Source organism: Eptesicus fuscus, chromosome 5 (genome assembly GCF_027574615.1).
Source record: "Eptesicus fuscus isolate TK198812 chromosome 5, DD_ASM_mEF_20220401, whole genome shotgun sequence".
In the NCBI taxonomy this organism is placed as follows: domain Eukaryota; kingdom Metazoa; phylum Chordata; class Mammalia; order Chiroptera; family Vespertilionidae; genus Eptesicus; species Eptesicus fuscus.
In genome coordinates, this window is record NC_072477.1 from 41,345,213 (window position 1) to 41,364,957 (window position 19,745).

Below are 19,745 nucleotides of genomic sequence, written 5' to 3' on the forward strand. Positions count from 1 at the left end.
CCCTTTAGGACAGAGATTCGAAATAACAACCCATTCCGAAATAGTCAAAACCCTTTCAGACAGAATCAGGCAAACGGGAGAGGCCCCCGCTGGCAAAATCAACCAGGCAATAGGGGGGCCACACCAGACACATATGCCAGAACATTACTTCCACACTACAGACCCTGAAGAAATCCCACCTACAGTGGAAAAATACTACACAAAGGCAAACAAATCCCAATCACATTCCTAGTCTCACCTCAGGTTCAAAACATATTAGGTATGGACATCCTACCAACATTATTTTGTCACATTTCCCACACACACAGGCTACATAAAATCAAAACATTCCTCACTGCACTACAAATACCTCCATTAGCATTACCAAAACCAAATACAAATTCATTCACACCTCAATACCCTCTAAAAGGAGGACATGAGGATGTAATCAAAGCACTTAAAAAACTTCTGGAAGAGGATATAATAGAACCAGGCAGATCACCCATTTATAATAGCCCAACCTGGCCTGTATAAAAGCCTAACAGCACCTCAGGATCACAATTGACTATGGCAACCTGAGTAAGGCCTCACCAAAGATAGATGGCTGCCTGCCTGACGCACAAGAAGTCATCAATACTGGCCAGAGAGACAACCCTACATTTATGGCAGCAATTGATCTCGCGGACAAGTTCTTTGCAATACCCATAGCTGAAAAATCCAGACCCATTACCACATTTACATGGCAAGGCAAACAATACCCATTCAAAAGACTCCCATGAGGATACAAAAACTCACCCACAATCGCACACAACCTACTTGCTAACAACATGGACCCCCACAAAATACAAATCCACAATCATACAACACATAGATGACATTCTACTCTATAACAATGACAAAGAAATTCTACAATCTGATCTAGAGTCACTAGTAACACACCTAAGATCACTAGGCTGGACAATTAATCCTGACAAAATCCAGCCCCCAGACACCAAAACAACGTTTTTAGGCGTCCACTGGAGCTCTGAAGGTAGGAACATACCGAACAAAGTAATAGACATATTGCTAAACCTAAAAAGCCCAACCAACAAAAAAGAAGCACAACAATCAATGGGACTTTTTATGTACTGGAGTCAACACATATCATACCTGGCAGACATTGCAAAACCCATATACAAAGTCACCAGGAAGGCAGTAGATTTCATATGGACCCAAGAACAGGAACAAGCATTTAAACAATTAAAGGACTACATACACGACTTTCAATCCCTACAAAGTATCAGAACAGGAGACAAAATAGTACTAGACATTAGTTTTATGACAGAACATGGCAGCTGGGGACTATACAAAAGAGGAACAGAAGACAAAAAACTAATGCCTGTAGGATTCTGGACTCAGAGATTCCCTTACTCTTACCACAAATTCTCTCATTTTGAGAAACTAATCTGGACACTATATGTGGCTCTGTTGCATGTAGAGCTGCTGACCGGACTTAACCCAATAACCTTGCGCAGCACATTGCCCCTTAAGGCATGGCTCAAAGTGTCAGCTGAAGAATTGGCAGGTTCCCAAATTGACGAAAAGGTTCTCGTGTGGAAGTGGTACATTAACACAGGAGAAACCTCTGGCTCCGGTGAACCAGCCCTCCTCACCGAGGAGGTCAACAAACTTGAGGTTGAACCACCTACCTGTGCCAACAGGTTTGTCCAACCACCCGATCCAATCGGTGTGAAAGGGCCACAATATAGCCCTAAACTTAAAAATGCCTGGTTTACAGACGGATCAGCCTCCGTAACCGGTGACCAGTACGAATGGAGAGCAGCAGCCTTCAACCCAGCGACATCTTAAACTTAAATTTAGGAAAGAAAATGGCAATTACTCCCATCTACATCAGAACTCACATTCACACCACAATTTATACAACAAATACATTTCAGTTTAGGACATTTCGGACACTCCTCACTAGCCCATTGGTTCCTTAGAAGAAACCTGAAGGCACCCATTAAACTCATTAAACAAGCAATTAACTCCTGTGAACAATGCAAAGGTACACATACCTTTAAATCTCTGACCCCACCTGGATTACTCAAACCATTTATACCTAATCAAGTCCTACAAATTGACTTCATTGGTCCTTTACATGTACCCTTTCAGGACAAATATGCATGCACTATAGTGGACACAGCAACTGGCATACTGTATTCTTGTGCCTCAAGACACCCACATGCCAAAACCACCATTAAGGCACTCACCACATGGTTCGCCTTTTATGGCCCACCCCAAATTACTGAATCAGACCAAGGCACCCACTTTACGGCCTCCGCGGCACAGCAACATGTTAAAGGACTAGATATTGACTGGACCTTCCACCTGCCTTACAATCCACAGGCAGCCGGACAAATAGAAAGGCATAAGGGTCTTCTTAAACATAAAATGCAGACACTCCTCATAGACAGATCATTTAAAACATTTAAAACAAGAACTCCTTAATCTGGCATGTCTACAATTAAATTCCAGACCTAGAGTAAATAGACTCTCCCCCATAAAAAAAATTACTCCAACCACATGTCCTTAATAACCCCATTGCTGACCACATACCTCCACCAAACACATCTAAAAAACTTCCCTATAAAATTTTGACTAAATCCACTAAGGATGGCTCATTATCTCCACAGGAAATAATCGCTCACTCAGGATCATCCCTATTCTGGATAGTTAATGATTCAGGACATCTCCAACAGACCAAAATAGAAAATACCAGTCCTAGGACATGATACATACCTTACATCAATACTTCATCCCAGATTTTTATATTTTCTTCAGGCCTCACTTCTATTACCCTATACTTTCGGATTAAATTTCTCTTTAATAATGTATTTAAGGATCACCTGCACTTGCATATTCCTCTCTCTCCTCCTCATCATCATACTCTTGACGATTCCGTTGATGTGGTGTCCATACCATAATTGTTCCTCCGTAATGTCCACCTCCATTGGACGTGGTGTCCATACCATAATTGTTCCTCCGCTAATAATACAACAAGTGAGACTAAGGTCCACGAGTTTCTACACCAACTATTAGATACTTGTTCCTCAATTCATAATCACACCCTCTGTGTCTTTAACAAGTAATTACTCCCTACCCCCTTCTATCTTTTTTCTAGAAATACTCTGCTCTCCCAACTGGACCAGCAACTGAACCAATTTTTGGCAGAACTCTCTGACTTTCCTTCCCCACCGTCCACCTGCCTCCCAACCTGGAGTGATTCAACCACTATGGTTGATTTCTCTAAACCTCTTGGCTGCAATTTATTCTCTTGCCAACTAACTATTCTTTCTACAATAGGCAGCGAACACCTGGTTGGATACTCTACCCTAAATCTCCCTACACTCTTACCTGACGGTTCCTGGGCTAAACCCAATTCCGACCTACTTTATGCTGAACCCGAAACTCCCTTGTTGAATTCACACCTAATATCTACATTGCTGCCAACCTACTTCAACTGTCCCTCTTCTCAGTACCCATGCAACCCCGTACCCCAGAACCCCTTATATATAACTTAGGCCATTTTTATTTCCTTACCTGCTTTGTGAATATTAGATATTATGATTACACCTCTAATTCTGACCTTTCTCTTGATTCATCTAACAACTGCACCCTGCTTTCTCACACTATGAATGTTACATATCTTAATGACACCTAATATTCTTCCTTTATTGAAATAACTTCCCTATATTTTCATTCCTCTGTACCTATCCAATTCTCTATCTCCCTGAAGCATTACACCGCCCCCGTTTCCATTAATAACACCATTTCTAAGTTAAAAGAACTCCAGAAACACTCTGATGACACCATCAAGAAACTTGGAGCAACATCAAAAGCCATCGACCACCTGCTCCTGATACCCAACAGCATGACCAGCATGACCCTCAGCACAGCTGTGGACCTTGACGACCTTGACACACACTGTGACTTCGGGACCACCATCTGGAGGTCTGTACCTTGTACCCCACACTGGAATCTGTTTAACCCCATCTATTACCTCCAAACAGGATGGAACTCCCTCACCTCTGCTTGGCAAACAGCTAAAACCATTTTATTTCTCTTAGCCATTATCTACCTCCTCTCCCTCTTCATTAGACTATTACGCTGCAGAAATAATAAACAAAATTAATTTTGGTCTCCTCGGATCCCCCTCCCTATATGTCCCTCGGGGACCACCGGGTGGAATGTTATAATGTTATGGTCATAAGGAAACCCCTCTAATGCGTGAAATGTTTGCTGTGTGGAGACCCCAATACTCTGTGACTTCCAAAATGTTATAAACATGGTGAATGCCCCACTATCTTGATGTGAACGCCCTAGGCCCTAAAGTGTAAACGCCCTGCTCCTAGCATAGGGCACACCGTCTGGCCCACACCGATCAGACACAAGGTGTTTACTACCGGCTATATAAGCACCGGACCGTCTTCAGGGCCGTCTCCTGCCGGATGAGAGGGGGACTCCACGTCGCTCCTGAGACCAGCCCCTGGCTGACTGCTCTGCTGTGCGAGCCTGAACCAGCTGCGGCCGCCTGTCTGTCTCCGTCTTCGTGGTCCGTCTTTCGGTGCGCCTCGCCGGGCCGGGCGGCCTTTGCCGAGCCTAGGACCCACTAGGAATAGGTAAATAAACCCTGTGTGACTGCATCCTAATTCTGACTTGTGTGTCATGTGTTCCGGTTCGGCTCAACTGACATTGACGTACCAGGGGACAGGCCGTTATTGCTGACCCCAGGTCACCTGCGTATGTCCCACTAAGTCTAGGCAGATAATTAATTGATTGGGGCATAACTGGGACACGTGTCCTTCTGGAGATCCCGGTGCAGGGCGGGGGTGAAGGGGGCGGAGGCATCAGGCAAAGGGGGCGGAGGCAGAAAAGGGCGGGGCAGCGGGCAAAGGGGGCGGAGGCAGCGAAGGGGCGGGGGTAGCGAAGGAGGCGGGGGCAGGAAAGGGCGGGGGCAGGAAAGGGCGGGGGCAGCGAAGGGGGCTGAGGCAGCGAAGGGGCAGAAGCAGGAAGGGGCGGGGCATCTAAGGAGGCGGGGGCAGGATGGGGCGGGGGCAGCGAAGGGGGCTGAGGCAGCGAAGGGGCAGAAGCAGGAAGGGGCGGGGCAGCGAAGGAGGCGGGAGCAGGAAGGGGCGGGGGCAGCGAAGGGGGCTGAGGCAGCGAAGGGGCAGAAGCAGGAAGGGGCGGGGCAGAGAAGGAGGCGGGAGCAGGAAGGGGCGGGGGCAGCGAAGGGGGCTGAGGCAGCGAAGGGGCAGAAGCAGGAAGGGGCGGGGCAGCGAAGGGGCAGAAGCAGGAAGGGGCGGGGCAGAGAAGGAGGCGGGGGCAGGAAGGGGCTGAGGCAGCGAAGAGGCAGAAGCAGGAAGGGGCGGGGCAACGAAGGAGGCGAGGGCAGAAAGGGGCGGGGGCAGCGAAGGGGGCTGAGGCAGTGAAGGGGCAGAAGCAGGAAGGGGCGGGGCAGCGAAGGAGGCGGGGGCAGGAAGGGGCGGGGGCAGCGGCCGCGAAGTGGGCGGAGGGCTTCCGGATTTCTGTCTTTAGCAGCGAAGAGGAACCAGGAAGTTACGCCATAGTTTTCTTCAAGTTTTCTCTTAGTGCTTTTAGGAATTTCTGAGGGTCGCTGAAGGAGCGAAGAAGGAACACACGAGGCCGAAAGTGGTAAAGAATTATGAATTTATTAGGTCATCTCGAAAATAGATGGGCTGAACTCCAAAATGGTGCCAGCACCCAGAGATCCGGAGTCAGAGTTTTTAAAGACCTCTAGGGGGGCTTTTTCCTCGTCGGGAATTCTCTGGGCGGGTCCGGAGGGGAAAGTGACTGGGCTTAACAAATGGAATGTGGTCTAAGCTGAAGGGAATCTCGGCTGCAAAATGATCTTTAGGTCAGTTTCCCCGGGGAGGGGTATCAATTTGATTATTTGATCAGACTTAACATGCACGAGAGCAAAAGTGATAAAGAATTATAAATGTATTCGATTATCCTCTTCTGGAAAGCAGATGGGCTCAGCCCCCAAATGCTGCCAGCACCCAGGGACAAGGGAGTCAGAGGTTTTAAAAGACTCTAAAGTAAGGTGACCAGATTTTAATAGTGGTAAAGCGGGACACCATTGAGGGGGGGAGGGGAGGGGGGTGTTCTTGATTTAAAATTTGGTCTATATGGAGCAACAAAAATTTTCATAGAACTTCCCTTCCCGTTCTCCCGCCGTTCCCTAGCTTGTCGTGCATTCTTTCCAAAAATCGGGACTTTTTTAAAACACCACGGGACAAATTGTTAAAAATCGGGACTGTCCCGCCAAAAGCGGGACGTCTGGTCACCTTACTCTAAAGGAGCTTTTCCTGCGGGAAATTCTCTGGGCGGGTCAGGACCCTGGGCAAGGATGGAACAGAAATTGACTGGTCTCAGCAAAGGGAATGTGGTCTAATCGGAAGGGACTGTCAGAGGCCAAATGATCTAAAGGACAGTTTCCCAGGGGAGAGGGTATCGCTGAGGTTGTTTGATCAGACCTAAGAGAGTAGGCAAGCTGAACGTCTGCGTGGATTCGTAGGGGTAAAAGTTGCCGGATGCTCAGAATGGGGCTGTTTGGTGGAATCCTTGATTTTTGGTCTCAGCCTGAGTGCATCCCCTTAGCTCGCAGTCCAGCTCCTCTGGCGGTGGGAGCTGGTCTTCTCAGTAGCAACACAACAGTGTTCACGTGGGAAGAGACAGTGCCCTGTGCTTTGTGCACCCGCCTGCCTCAGTTTCCTGCCTCCGCTTCCCGTGTCTCACTCGCAGGCATGGGTAGCTGCTGCTGACTTCAGGAGGAAACTCACATAGTGCGGCCTGTGGAGCGGCAAGTGCCGTTCTCTCCCCGGAGCCACCTTTTTGTAGTTCATTCTGGTCACACAGGGACCTCAAGGTGCTTGTGTTGCTGTTCCTTAGGTGCACTTGTTAGGCTGTAGTAGTGTAGCAAATAGCCCACCAAACCCGTGACTTGTGGCCTGACCCACTGAGAAGGTGAGTTTGCAGGTGAAGTGACGTTTCTATTCCGTTGCACTGGCTTGACTCTGACGGAGCCAGTACCACACTGTGATTTCTGTGGTTTTGTAGGTATTTGCTGAACAAGGCTCTCCTCTCTGCTGCTCTTTTCTAGAGTCACCTTAGCGATGCCGATGGAGTTGCACGGCCAGGGCCAGGCCCTCGGTGCCCACACCTGCAGTGAGTGCAAGCAGCAGGCGGAGAGCCGCTGGCACTGCACCGAGTGCGAGGACTACGACCTGTGCATCAACTGCTACACCACCAAGGGCCACGCCCACGAGATGGTGAAGGTGGGCCTGGGCCTGGATGAAGAGGCCAAGGAGGGCGATGAGGGCGGCAACCAGGGGGAGCCGCAGTTCAGGAGCCTCCGGGAGTGTCGGCGCCAGAGCATTCAGCGCTGCATCCAGTCCCTGAGGCATGCCCGCCAGTGCCGCAACGCCACCTGTTCGCAGAAGGACTGCCAGAAGATGAAGCAGGTTGTGCAGCACACCAGGAGCTGCCAGCGCAAGACCAGTGGAGGCTGCCCAGTGTGCAAGCAGTTCATCGCCCTTTGCTGCCACCATGCCAAACACTGCCAAGAAAACCCATGCCCTGTTCCCCTCTGCCTCAACATCAAGCAGAAGCTCCGCCAGCGACGGCTCCAGCTCCGCCAGCAGCGGTTCGGGAACCACCTGCCGCAAGGGTAGCTCACGTACCAGCGGTTGCCACCATGAACACCCATAATGTGCCTCAGCAGAGTCTGCCTTCCCCTCCTTTAGCCCCACCCTGGACACCCACGCAGCAGCCCAACACACCCAAGACACCACAGCCTCGGACTCAGTCCCATCCTTCTCCTGTAAGCATGTCACTAGCCGGCTTCTTCAGCATGGCCAGAACTTAGCCCTCCACCATTAACCTTCAGCTCCAGCCCAGCCTGCAGCCCAGCCTGCAGAACCTGAAAGCCGTGCAAGCTCAGTGGGCCACGACCTGCTGTCCCTTCGCAGCAGCAAGCCATGGGAGGCCTGAACCCCCAGGGCCAGGCCTTGAACATCATGAACCCAGGGAACCACCCCACCGTGGCAAGTATGAACCACAGTATAGAGAGATGCCGCGGAGCAGCAGCAGCAGCAACAGGAAGGCAGCACTGGCATGGCTGCAGGCCGGGCAGGACACGCCCAGTTCCAGCAGCCTCGGGCGCTGACTCTACCTGCAGCCTTGCAGCAGCAGTCGATCCAGCAGCAGATTGGGTCCCAGGCCAGCCAAACCCTGTTGGGCATACTCTGTCCCTTCCCCTGCCCTCAGTTTCTCCCCTGCGCTCAGTTTTTTCTATTGTCCCCGCTTGAGGCTCCTGCCCTCTCTGCCGTTTTCCTGTTATTCTCATTTCAGGTGTCACAAGAGACAGCTAAGCAGCCGAGAAAAGCAGCTCTAGACCCAGCTTCCTGCCACCGCCTGCACCTACATCCGACCCTCACAGACACACAAATATCCCGCCCTCCCTACTCTTGCTTGCTGAAATGGATATACTGGTGTGTGTTAATAATAAAATTTCTAAAACTCTAACATCATCTTTTGGCCTGTCTCCTGTCAGCACAGGCCTAACCCCAAGAGCCCCAGCAGCACATGCTCTCAGAGAGCCACAGGACTCACCTCCCTGGCCAGCAGGCGGCCACATCTCTCAGCAGCCAGGTGAGATCCCTGGCCCCTGTCCAGTCTCCAGACCCCAGTCCCAGCCTCCACGTTCCAGCCCATCACCACGGATACGCCCCAGCCTTCACCACACCACGTCTCCCCCCAGACTGGTTCTCCCCACCCAGGACTCCCAGGCACCATGGCCAGCTCCATAGATCAGGGGCACTTGGGGAACCCCAAACATGCAATGCTACCACAGGGGAATATCCCCACAGGAGTGCATTGCCCAGTGAGCTGTCCCTGGTCGGTGACACCACAGTAGACTCCCTAGAAAAGTTTGTGGAGGATTTGTAGCATTGTGAGAGCATCACTTTTTTTTCCTTTCATGTTCTTAGACCCTTTGTGCTGAAATCCAAGAATCTAGGCTCTTTTTATTCCTAGAGGGAACTGCTACTTCCAAGCCACAGAAGGGTAGATTGCTGTTTAAAGAAACAATCAAAAGCATATGTTCGTGTTAAAAACCAGTTGATTTAAATATCTGGTCTCTCCTTCCTTTTTTTAAAAATTTTTTGTTCTGGTCGGAGGGGTCATTGCTAGTGACTCATGCCTTTTTTAATGGGAAAAAAAGTTCATTATATCTAAATTTTTTTATTTTTAAGATTTTAAACATTTATGTTTAAAAGAGAAGAAAAGTAATATTCAGAAACTGATTCGTGAAGTAATGCAGGGTTATAATGTATCCTGACAACTTTCTGACATTGTGGAGAGATTTTTTTTCTATTATGTACTCAGGGCGTTCTCAAATTATTGCCCCTGGACAATAGGAATTGGCTCCTGCGTGCACTCACACACACCACACATGCATCTATACATACTAGCTTAAGCCAAACTCTTATCTAGCTGATGTAGAAAATGTTGCTTTGTTTCTCTGATAAAACTGGTTTCAGACAAAAAATAGAGATGACCACTCTCTTAGCCCATGCTAATGTTACTAGAGAAGAGCATTCTCTCTTCTATGTGAAACTTGAAGTGAGGAAAAGCAATTCTAGTGTCAATCATGCCAGTGCTATCATTACCATAGATATGAAAATACAAGAAGATTCAATCACCATAGGTAAAGTACCAACTCATTTCTTATATTGTTAAACTGCGTACAACAGACAAAACACACACACACACACACACAAAACATAACATTACCTTAATGATATATTGAGTTCTCAAAAGGAAATCCAATTAGGAATTTTGAATGGAATTTGGAATTGCACTGACTTTGTAGATTAATCATTACTTTAGTTAGGTCTTAATAAAGCCATCAAGATGAGGCATTCTTTATTAGGCCATCCAGTACAAAAGCATGAGAAGTACTCTACTTATTCAGATCATTTTGTTTCCTTTATTAAAATTTTTAAATTTTATATAGCAGTTTTAGTGTTAATGCTCAGATATTTTGTGATCCTTATTGCTACTGTGAATGATTTCTTTTTAGTAATATTTTCTAGTAGCTGTTGTGGGTGGGAGAGATGCTGTTAATTTGTGCAGGCTGATTGCACAAATTAACAGCATCTCTCCCACCCACAATAGCTACTAGAAAACTTGCTGAGTTTTATTAGTTACTAGTGGCCCGTTGTACGAAATTCCTGCACCTTAAAAGGATTAATTAGAGGAAATAATTTAATATTGCTATTTGCCCTTTCTCTATAATGGAAGTATCAGAGATGAAAGAAAATGAGTAAAATGTGTATGAAAACCTTCCCCCTGTCAGAGTCTGGGGCTCACCACGGGACCCAGAGTCAAGTCCCCACCCACCCACATGCACCTCAAAATCTCGTGAGACCCAGAACTGGCTGGCCTCCCATTGGGCTCGATCCAGACCCAGCCAGTCCCACCCTTGTCAAGCCCCACCGGACAGGGGGTGTAGCCTCAGGTCCCCTGGCCTGGCGCCAGGATGGGGGGCATGGCCTGAGGTCCCCCAGCCCAGACTGGGGCAGGGGGCGTACCTTGAAGTCCCCCATCAAGCCCTGCTGGGTGTTGGACATGGCCTGAGGTTCCCTGTCAAGCCCTGCCAGGCGGGGGGGAAGGGGGGCGCAGCCTCAGGTCCCCCGTCAAGCCCCACTGGGCGGAGAGCTTGGCCTGAGGTCCCCTGTCAAGCCCCACCAGGCAGGGGTTGCAGCCTCAGGTCCCCTGGCCCGGTGTTGGGGCGGGGGGTATGGCCTGAGGTCCCCCAGCCTGGTGCTGGGGTCGGGGGCGCAGACTGAAGTCCCCTGTCAAGCCCCACCTGGTGGGGGGTTCAGCCTGAGGTCCCGTGGCCTGAGGTCCCCTGGCCTGGCGCTGGGGAGGGGGGAGCAGCCTGAGATCCCCTAGCCCAGCACCAGGACGGGGAGCGCACCTTGAGGTCCCCTGTCAAGCCCTGCCGTGTGGGGGGCACAGCCCGAAGTCCCTTGTCAAGCCCCACAGTGGCGGGGGAGGGCGTAGCCTCAGGTCCCTGCTGATGGCTCGTTAAGGCTCCTTATAGGAACTTGGCCTCAGCTGTGGGTGCAGCCATCTTTGTAACGGAGTGATGGTCAATTAGCATATTCCCTCATTATTAGATAGGATAATTTGCTTGAGTCTTTGTCTTATTGTAAGCTGACATTCTGGGGCGTGTGTGTGTGTGTGTGTGTGTGTGTGTGTGTGTGTGTGTGTAAAGAAGCACACCTCCCACCCCATTTAATTTCTGTGGTGGGTGGTGGAGGTTGGGGAGATGACTCACTAGGAAGGAGTAGAAAATGTTTCCTCCTCCCCCCACCACAGGGAGGGGCTTGGGCCTCTGTAATGCTCACCTCTGGGTTCTCTATAGATTCAGAGAGAGGCCTGCTGGTCAGGCCCCTGACCACTGTGATGGGAGGAAAGGTGGCCTAAGTCCTCTGGGAGCAGGAAAGGGGAGGAGAAGGTCACCATAAAGAGGGAGAGATTTAGAGAGGGGAAAGAGGACGGAGAAAAGGGAAAGACTTGAGGGGAACTTGGATGGGTGGGGCCTGGGAAATATCAGGGATGGTAGATGGTAAAAGAGCCTATGGTTCCAGAAGAGTAGCTGCACCAGAGACCCACTATCCAGCAGTATCACCCAAAGAAGCCCTGGTCACTTGATGTGGGGGCAGTGGGAGGAGCTTAAGCCCCTGGGAGACAGGAATGGGCACCTCCCACCACGAGGTCACACTGATCAACTGGTAGAAGCTCCCATCCTATGTCTGCCCTGCTTTGCTGTGACCTTAATGCCCAAAGCTGCGGGCATTAAGTGTTAGGGCTGCTTTGGCCCTAGCTGGTTTGACTCAGTGGATAGAGTGTCAGCCTGCAGACTAAAGGGTCCTAGGTTTTATTCCAGTCAAGGGCACATGCCCGGGTTGCAGGCTCCATCCCCAGTAGGGGGCATGCAGGAGGCGGTCAGCCAGTGATTCTCTCTCATCATTGGTGTTTCTACATTTCTCTCCCTCTCTCTTCATCTCTGAAATCAATAAAATAATATATTTTTCAAATGTTGCTTTGGTTTGGAAACTTCTCTGCACACGGAGAGATGGTGCCATGGGGCCGCCTTCTGCCCTGCAGGCTACTAGCACTGACTAGGCTGCTGGAGGCAGGATGGGGAGCCCCTGGTTTAACAGCCCTAATTGGTGACTCAGATTTCAGGTGGGGGCTGAATGGCCATAAAATCAGGAAGTGAGAAGGGTGGGCCCTCCTGATCCCTCTGCAAGGGTTTGCCTTGGATGAACTGACGGCCACATTCGTGCCGCTGTTCCTTGCTACCTCTGCTGCCCGCATTGCTCCCTTTTTTGCTGCCTTTCATGAATTCGGCACCCCAGGCCCCCAGAGCCCTGAATGCATGGTATCTCTCCTAGGGAATTTGCCTTTTATGATAGAGATCGGGATAAGCAGAGACAGCCAGGCGGGTCCGTTCATGCCTGGACACAGGCAGATGCCTTGTTTCTTACTCACGTCAGAACGCTTAGGTTGGGGGAGGGGATCTGGGTGGCTGGGGGAGGTACGGGCCTGGCACCCTTTGTGAGCAAGCCATGAGGAGGCCACACTTTCCTTGTAAATGTGTAACTCCAAAACAAGGAGGCTGTTTTGGAGCAAAGAAAAAGGATCAATGGGATGAGAGAGGAAACTTGGTCCAGGAACATGAAGATCCTGAGCCTGTCCAGGTGCTTCTGAGAGCTGAACAGCCAGGCGCCCCCAGGCCTGTGGTGAGGCCCGTGCTGCGGGGTGTTCACCTTATCTCCTGTTACTGCCCATCTCCTTGTGCTGAGTGCTTGCAGTGACTCAGCTTTCTAAATGGGACATTTACTGTGAAGATGACAGGGAAGTCCCAGAGTCTTCTGCCTGGGAGTTACCCAAGTAAAGTTTCAGCCTCCCTCCTCCAGCCTCCCTCCTTATAGCATCCTTGGGCCTCCAATTTGAAAGGATCTCTTCTGCTCTGCGAACAGAAATCTCCACAAGGGAGGGCTGAGAGGCACCAGGAGAGGAGACTCTCCCGGGGAGAGCAGCTGACACGTCTCCCAGCCCCCACACGCCAAGCTCTGTGCCCAGCTCCTAACCTGAGCTGACTCACTGACTTCCACTTCCTCCCAGGAGGCAGCTGCACTATTATTCCCATTTGGTGGGTGGAGAAACTCAAATCCAAAACTCCCTCTGGATCTCAGGGATAGACACAGGCTCAACTTCCCCCCGAGCACAGAATACGAAGGCAAAAGGACCACAGCAAAGAAAGGAGCCCTCTGTGTCCTGGAGAGGAAGCTAGGAGGAGGGGCAGTACCCTGGGCCTTTGGTTGTGTGTCCCTTCCCCCAGCGACACACTTCTGGGCAGGGAGCTGTTTCTGGAAAGCCAGGCCAGAGCTCTGAGTGGCTCTATGGCTCTGAGTAGCTGGCCTTGAAGGAGAAGCTGAGAGGGCTGCCTACCTCCGGCAGGAGGTTCTGAACCTGGGGGGCTCAGGCCACTGCAGGTTTAGGAACTAAATGCTGTTCAAATATTCGCTCAGCACCCCCAGGGTGCTTTGGAGCATGCAGCAGGAGCAGCCCTTGCTGAGGCGGGATGTCAAAGCATTGAACAGAAATGTCGATGCAATGACTCTCCGTGGCTCCCGGCCGCTGCTCTCCTGTGATTAGTCAGGGTCTCCCTCATCCAGGGGCCCGTTACAGGGACAGGCTCTGCTGCTAGGATGCTGGACCAGAGATAACACTGACACACCCACACAGTCACCAAGCGCCTGGGACTGCCAATGCTCTTCTGAGCTACAGAACTCTATTTCCAACAATATGTGAGATGTCTCCCCCTAGATGCCCTCGGAGCTTCTGAATTCACCACATTCAAAATAGAACACCCCAACTTGTCTTCTTATCTTCTCTCCTATAGGCAGTGGCCTCACCTCCTGTCACCTTAGTAAGAAAGTGCTGAATCAATCTGATTCCTCTGCTCCTCTCCTCCTCCCCACCAGCTGTAATTGGAAGGCAGCTATGCTCACCACTATACCACCAACGCAACTCTCACCAGCTGTAATTGATTCTCCCTCCTGGTGCCTTTGCCTTTATGAAGTCCCCAGGTCTCCCTCCCACCCGCCCCCCATCACCTGGAGTCAATAGCCACCCCTGGGTCCTGGCCTCATGGTCCCCTCCTCTGCCTTTTTCTGACCAGAGTGAGTGCATGACCCACCTGAGCTCATGGGAGCCCTTCCCAGGATTCTTGAGCCTGAGGCACAGAGTTGAGCACTTCTTTCCTCTCTGGTTACTAGATGGGAGGCGGGGAATCTAGAGAGGCCTGTGGCATGTGCCCTGCTCCTGGTCTAAGCCTGTCTGCAGCAAGACAGGAAGAGCCCAGGCTGCAGAGAGAAGCTCTGATGGATGCAGCAAGAGCTCCTGAAGAGATGGAGTTCCGTATTCAGCCACGCTTGGGCCCAGCTCTGTCCTCCTTCCAACCCATGCAGGATTCTGTACCATCTTTTCCAACTTTTTTTTTTTTTGTGTGTGTATGTTTTTAAAAAAATATATTTTATTGATTTTTTACAGAGAGGAAGGGAGAGAGAAAGAGAGAGTTAGAAACATCGATGAGAGAGAAACATCAATCAGCTGCCTCCTGCACAACCCTTACTGGGGATGTGCCCGCAACCAAGGTACATGCCCTTGATCAGAATTGAACCTGGGACCCTTGAGTCTGCAGGCTGACGCTCTATCCACTGAGCCAAACCAGTTAGGGCTGTGTGTGTGTGTGTGTGTGTGTGTGTGTGTGTGTTTAAATCAAACTACAGAGAAGTTTACAGAATACTTCAATGCATATCCACATATCTTTCCCCCAGATCCACCAGTTGTTAGTCATTTAGCCCCATCTGTAGTTTCACTTTCTCTGTCTATATGCATACACATTTTTTTACCTGAACTATCCTATATAATAAAGAGGTAATATGCAAATTGACCATCATGCCCTCACACAAGATGGCCACCCCCATGTGGTCACAAGATGGTCAGCAGAGGAGGGCAGTTGTGGGCGATCAGGCCAGCAGGGGAGGGCAGTTAGGAGTAACCAGGACAGCAGGAGAGAGCAGGGGGGTTAGTGAGGAATGACCAAACGATAGAACAGCAGGCTGCATGAGGCAACCGGACCAGCAGGGGGCCATAATGGGTGACCAGGCCAGCAGGGGGTGGCAGTTGGGGGCGACCAGGCCAGCAGGGGGCCAGTTGGGGATGACCAGGCTGGCAGAGGGGGCAGTAAGAGGTGACCAGGCCAGTGGGGGGTGCAGTTGGGGGTGACCAGGCTGGCAGAGGGGGCAGTTGGGGGCAATTAGGATGGCGGGGGGCGGGGCAGTGAGGGATGACGAGGCTGGCGGGGGGAGGCAGTTGGGGGTGACCAGGCAGTCAGGAAGGTGAGCAATTAGGAGCCAGTGGTTCAGGATTGTGAGAGGGATATCCAACTGCCGGTTTAGGCCCAATAGCAGGGCAGGGGAGGGGAGAGGAAGGAAGAGAAGGGGACAGGAGGGGAAAGGAGGGGAGGGGCAGGAAGCTTCCAGGATCCTACCTCTGCATTAGGGCCAGTGATGACTCGGTTCATCAGTGCCCAGGCCAAGCCCCCGAGGTCCTCAATAACAACCTGTTGAATGCATGCATGCTGGATTCCAGGATGAGGCCAAGCCTTTCCACTGACCACCTCACACTCAAGAGGAGCTGGAGTCAGGTTTTTCAATAAATAAACGTCAGGAAAATACCAAGCAGAAATTCTGGGCTATTTTAAAACAAAACATTTCTTACACCTTTTCTTGATTTTTTTCTGCTCCCATCCTACCGCATAGGGGAATCATTTTTCTTCTTCTTGAGATAAGTAATTTCAGGCCCTTCCCTATATCCACTGAGGAACCAGAGAGGGTGGGAGAGGCAACAACAGTTTGAGGTCCGAGAGGGAACTCAAAATTGTCCCCCAGTTGGCACTTGGCTGGCTTCCTCAGCAGAGGGCTACAGTGGGTTTCTATTTTCATTCAATAGCAATGTCCAAGAAACCTTGAGGTCTCCTTTTTGTAAACCAGTAAGAAATTCCAACAAGGGAAGAGGCACAGAAGAGAAGTCATCGGGGGTGGGAAGACCGGAGGATTAGGGAGGAAGTGAGAAAGGGAGAGGTTTGCGGAGCTAAGAGCTTTGTGAGAGCTGACCGCCATGCACATGCAGCTCCTTGCTCACCTTGCCTCCCAGGAGGTGTCTTCTGTGCCAAGAAGCGTGGTTGAAAGACATGTATCTATTGCATTAAAAAAAAGTGCCAGCCCATGAACGTAGCTGTTCCTCACGCTGGTCTCTGCCTTAGAGAAATGGTCGTACACATGCACAGGGAGGCATCGCTAGAACACTAGGCATCGTTTAAACACTCTAGTTGCCCGGCAGTAAGGGAACAGTAAGTAAAATGTCATTGCCACAGCACACTGCAAAACCTTTTGTTCTTTGTCACTGGGAAACCACCAAAGGGTTTCAAGCAGAGGACTGACGTTTTAAGGTCCCGGTGGCTGTGGTGGGGAGAATGGGTTGGGCCATGGAAGAGTGGAGATTTGTCTGACCACTCCGGGCAAGAGATGACGGTGCTTTAAATTCTGGTAGAGGCCATGGAAATGGAGAGAAGTGGGTGGATGGGAGATATTTTTTGGACATAGGGTAAAGGAAAAGGGAGATGCAGAGATCAAAGAAGTGAGGGTCCAGGGAGACGGAGACACATACCGTGGAGTGGAGGGGAGGGGAAGACTATAAGATCCAGAGCTAATCCAGTTCAGGGTCCATCCCAGACCTGCCTACACCCCAGGATCCGGGCACCTCCATGTTGCAAATGGTACTTGTTGTTAGAATTGTTCTCAGGTCTGGATGAAGCAGGTAGAGGGAGCTGAGCTCTTCTCTGTCATCCTGGCAAGTTGTACCTCACCCATCTTTTCCATCAGACACTAGCCCAGAGGACTCAGCTAATCGGCTTGTAGGACAACTTGTCTGAGGAATCCAGCAAAAGCGGAGGGTGTCTGTTCTCTCCCATGCCCAGCAGAATGGCGTTGCCTCTTAAAATCCACATGCACCCGGCCGGTGTGGCTAAGTGGTTGAGTGTCGACCTATGAGCTAGGAGGTTACCATTGATTCCTGGTCAGGGCACATGTCCCAGTTGCGGGCTCAATCCCCAGTAGGGGGCGTGCAGAGGCAGCCAATGGATGATTCTCTCTCATCATTGATGTTTCTATCTCTCTCTCCCTCTCCCTCCTTCTGTCTGAAATCAATAAAAACATATTTTAAAAAAACAAAATAAAAACCCACACACAATCATGGGAACAAAGGCCAGCCCACAGCAGGACCCAGGGATGAACAGCAGAGAGAACAGTGGTTTTACCTGGGAAATCAGCCTGAACCTTGGTTATCTTGAAAGCTAAGTGGAGATTTGTCTGACCACTTAGCCTCCCTGCCTGCCCAAACCCCTTCCTCTGCTCAGTAGGTTCTGAGAACCTGCGGGGATCAGGGCGCTGGGCTGGCTTCCTCAGCAGAGGGCTACCGTGGGTTTCTATTTTCATTCAGTAGCAATGACCAAGAAACCTTGAGGTCTCCTTTTTGTAAACCAGTAAGAAATTCCCCAAGGGAAGAGGCACAGAAGAGAAGTCATCGGGGGTGGGAAGACTGGAGGATTAAGGAGGAAGTGAGAAAGGGAGAGGTTTGCGGAGCTGAGTGCTTTGTGAGAGCTGACCGCCAGCTGTCCAGGCTTCTGGCGGCTGCTGGCTTCTGAGAGAGGCCACAGGGAAATAATGAATTGGAGAGCATTCTTACAGCTTTCCCAGTGCTGAGGCACATGAAGAATGAGAGGACCTAACCATCGGTCCCTCTTGAATCAATATTGAAAGCTGTCATTTTCTCCCTCCCTGATGGCAAGGTGAGTGGAAAGAAATTCAACTAAAAGTAATGTCTTAAGCCTATTAATTTAGAATGGTCAGAAAGAAAAGGAGGTTGAAGAAGAAAGAAAACTCCTGCCTTTATTTCCTGTTAATGGGGCCAAGGAAAACCCTCTCCTTCAAATTCTTGAGCTGTTTTCTAATTTTTATGTGGATGTGCACAGAGCGTGTGCTCTAGAGTTCTCAGGAATGGCACTTAACTGGGACAAACAGCATGGTGGGACCCAGTATTTTCTCTCTCTCTTTTTTTTTTAATTTCTTTATTGATTAAGGTGTCACATATTTGTCCTCATCGCCCCATTCCCATCCCACACCTCTCCCCATGGATGCCCCAACCCCCTGTTGAACTTAACCGTTGGATAGGCTCATATGCATGCACACAAGTCCTTTGGTTGATCTCTCCCCCCTCCTCCCAACCTCCCCTATCCTCCCTCTGAGGCCCGATAGTCCGATCGATGCCTCCTTGTTTCTGGTTCTGTTCTTGTTCCTCAGTCTATGTTGTTCATCATTTCCCCTAGATGAGCGAGATCATATGTCACTAGATATATACTTATAAGAACTGAATGTGAGACGAGCAATAATAGTTATGCTGACAGGCAAATGAATCAGTCTGTAGTGAGTTTCTTTCTGGATCAACAGTTCTTTTGAGACCCAATTTCAATGTCCACCAGTTCCTTATGTGTACATGTCAGCACTGACCCCTCTGCTCTGGATGGTGGACAAATGGTGGTAACGGAGGTCCGACTCCCTCTGGTTTGGTCTCGGCCGGACCCAGGGGCACGGCTTCACCTGGACTAAGGGGCACGTGGCCTCACCCAGACCCAAGGGCCGCGTGGCCTCACCCGGGCCCGGGACCCAGCCTCACCCGGATGGATCCAGGGGCACACGGCCTCACCCGGACCCAGGATCCGGCTTCACCCGTACCCAGGGGCGCAAGGCCTCACCCGGACCCAGGGGCACATGGCCTCACCCGGGCCCAGGGACCCAGCCTCATCCGGGTCCAGTGGGGCGTGGTCTCACCCAGACCCAGGGGCGCGTGGCCTCACCTGGACCCAGGGACCCAGCCACACCTGGGTCCAGGGGCGCGTGGCCTCACCTGGACCCAGGGGTGCGTGGCCTCACCTGGACCCAGGGACCCAGCCACACCTGGGTCCAGGGGCGCGTGGCCTCACCAGGACCTAGGTGCGCGAGGCCTCACCCGGATCCAGGGACACATGGCCTCACCCGGACCCGGGGGCGCTTGGCCTCTCCCAGACCCAGGGGCGCGTGGCCTCACCCGGACCTAGGTGCGCGAGGCCTGACCTGGATCCAGGGACACATGGCCTCACCCGGACCCGGGGGCGCGTGGCCTCTCCCAGACCCAGGGGCACGTGGCCTCACCCGGGCCTAGGTGCGCAAGGCCTCACCCGGATCCAGGGACACATGGCCTCACCCGGACCCAGGGGCGCGTGGGGACCCAGTATTTCTCAATGTGCCTGCAGGAAGTTAACAACTCCAAGAAAAAATAACTTTGAGAAACATTGGGTTTAGAATAATTTAAATGCATTAGTAAAAAAACTAATTAGTAAAGAAACATTAGCTGGTTTGGCTCAGTGGATAGAGCATTGGCCTGTAGACTGAAGGGTCCCAGGTTCGATTCTGGTCAAGGGCACATGCCCGGGATGTCAGGCTCAATCCCCAGTAGGGGGT

The 19,745-nt window shown here is 51.0% G+C and overlaps 1 protein-coding gene across 1 annotated transcript; it reads left to right on the forward strand.

Annotated features, from left to right (window-relative positions):
• The first annotated feature begins 5,526 nt into the window (after positions 1-5,526).
• Positions 5,527-8,568, forward strand: LOC114230644 (CREB-binding protein-like). Its single transcript, XM_054716092.1, has 2 exons — positions 5,527-5,673; positions 7,145-8,568. The coding sequence occupies exon 2, from the start codon at positions 7,158-7,160 to the stop codon at positions 7,713-7,715; it is 558 nt and encodes a 185-aa protein (XP_054572067.1). The 5' UTR covers positions 5,527-5,673; positions 7,145-7,157; the 3' UTR covers positions 7,716-8,568.
• The last annotated feature ends 11,177 nt before the right edge of the window (positions 8,569-19,745 follow it).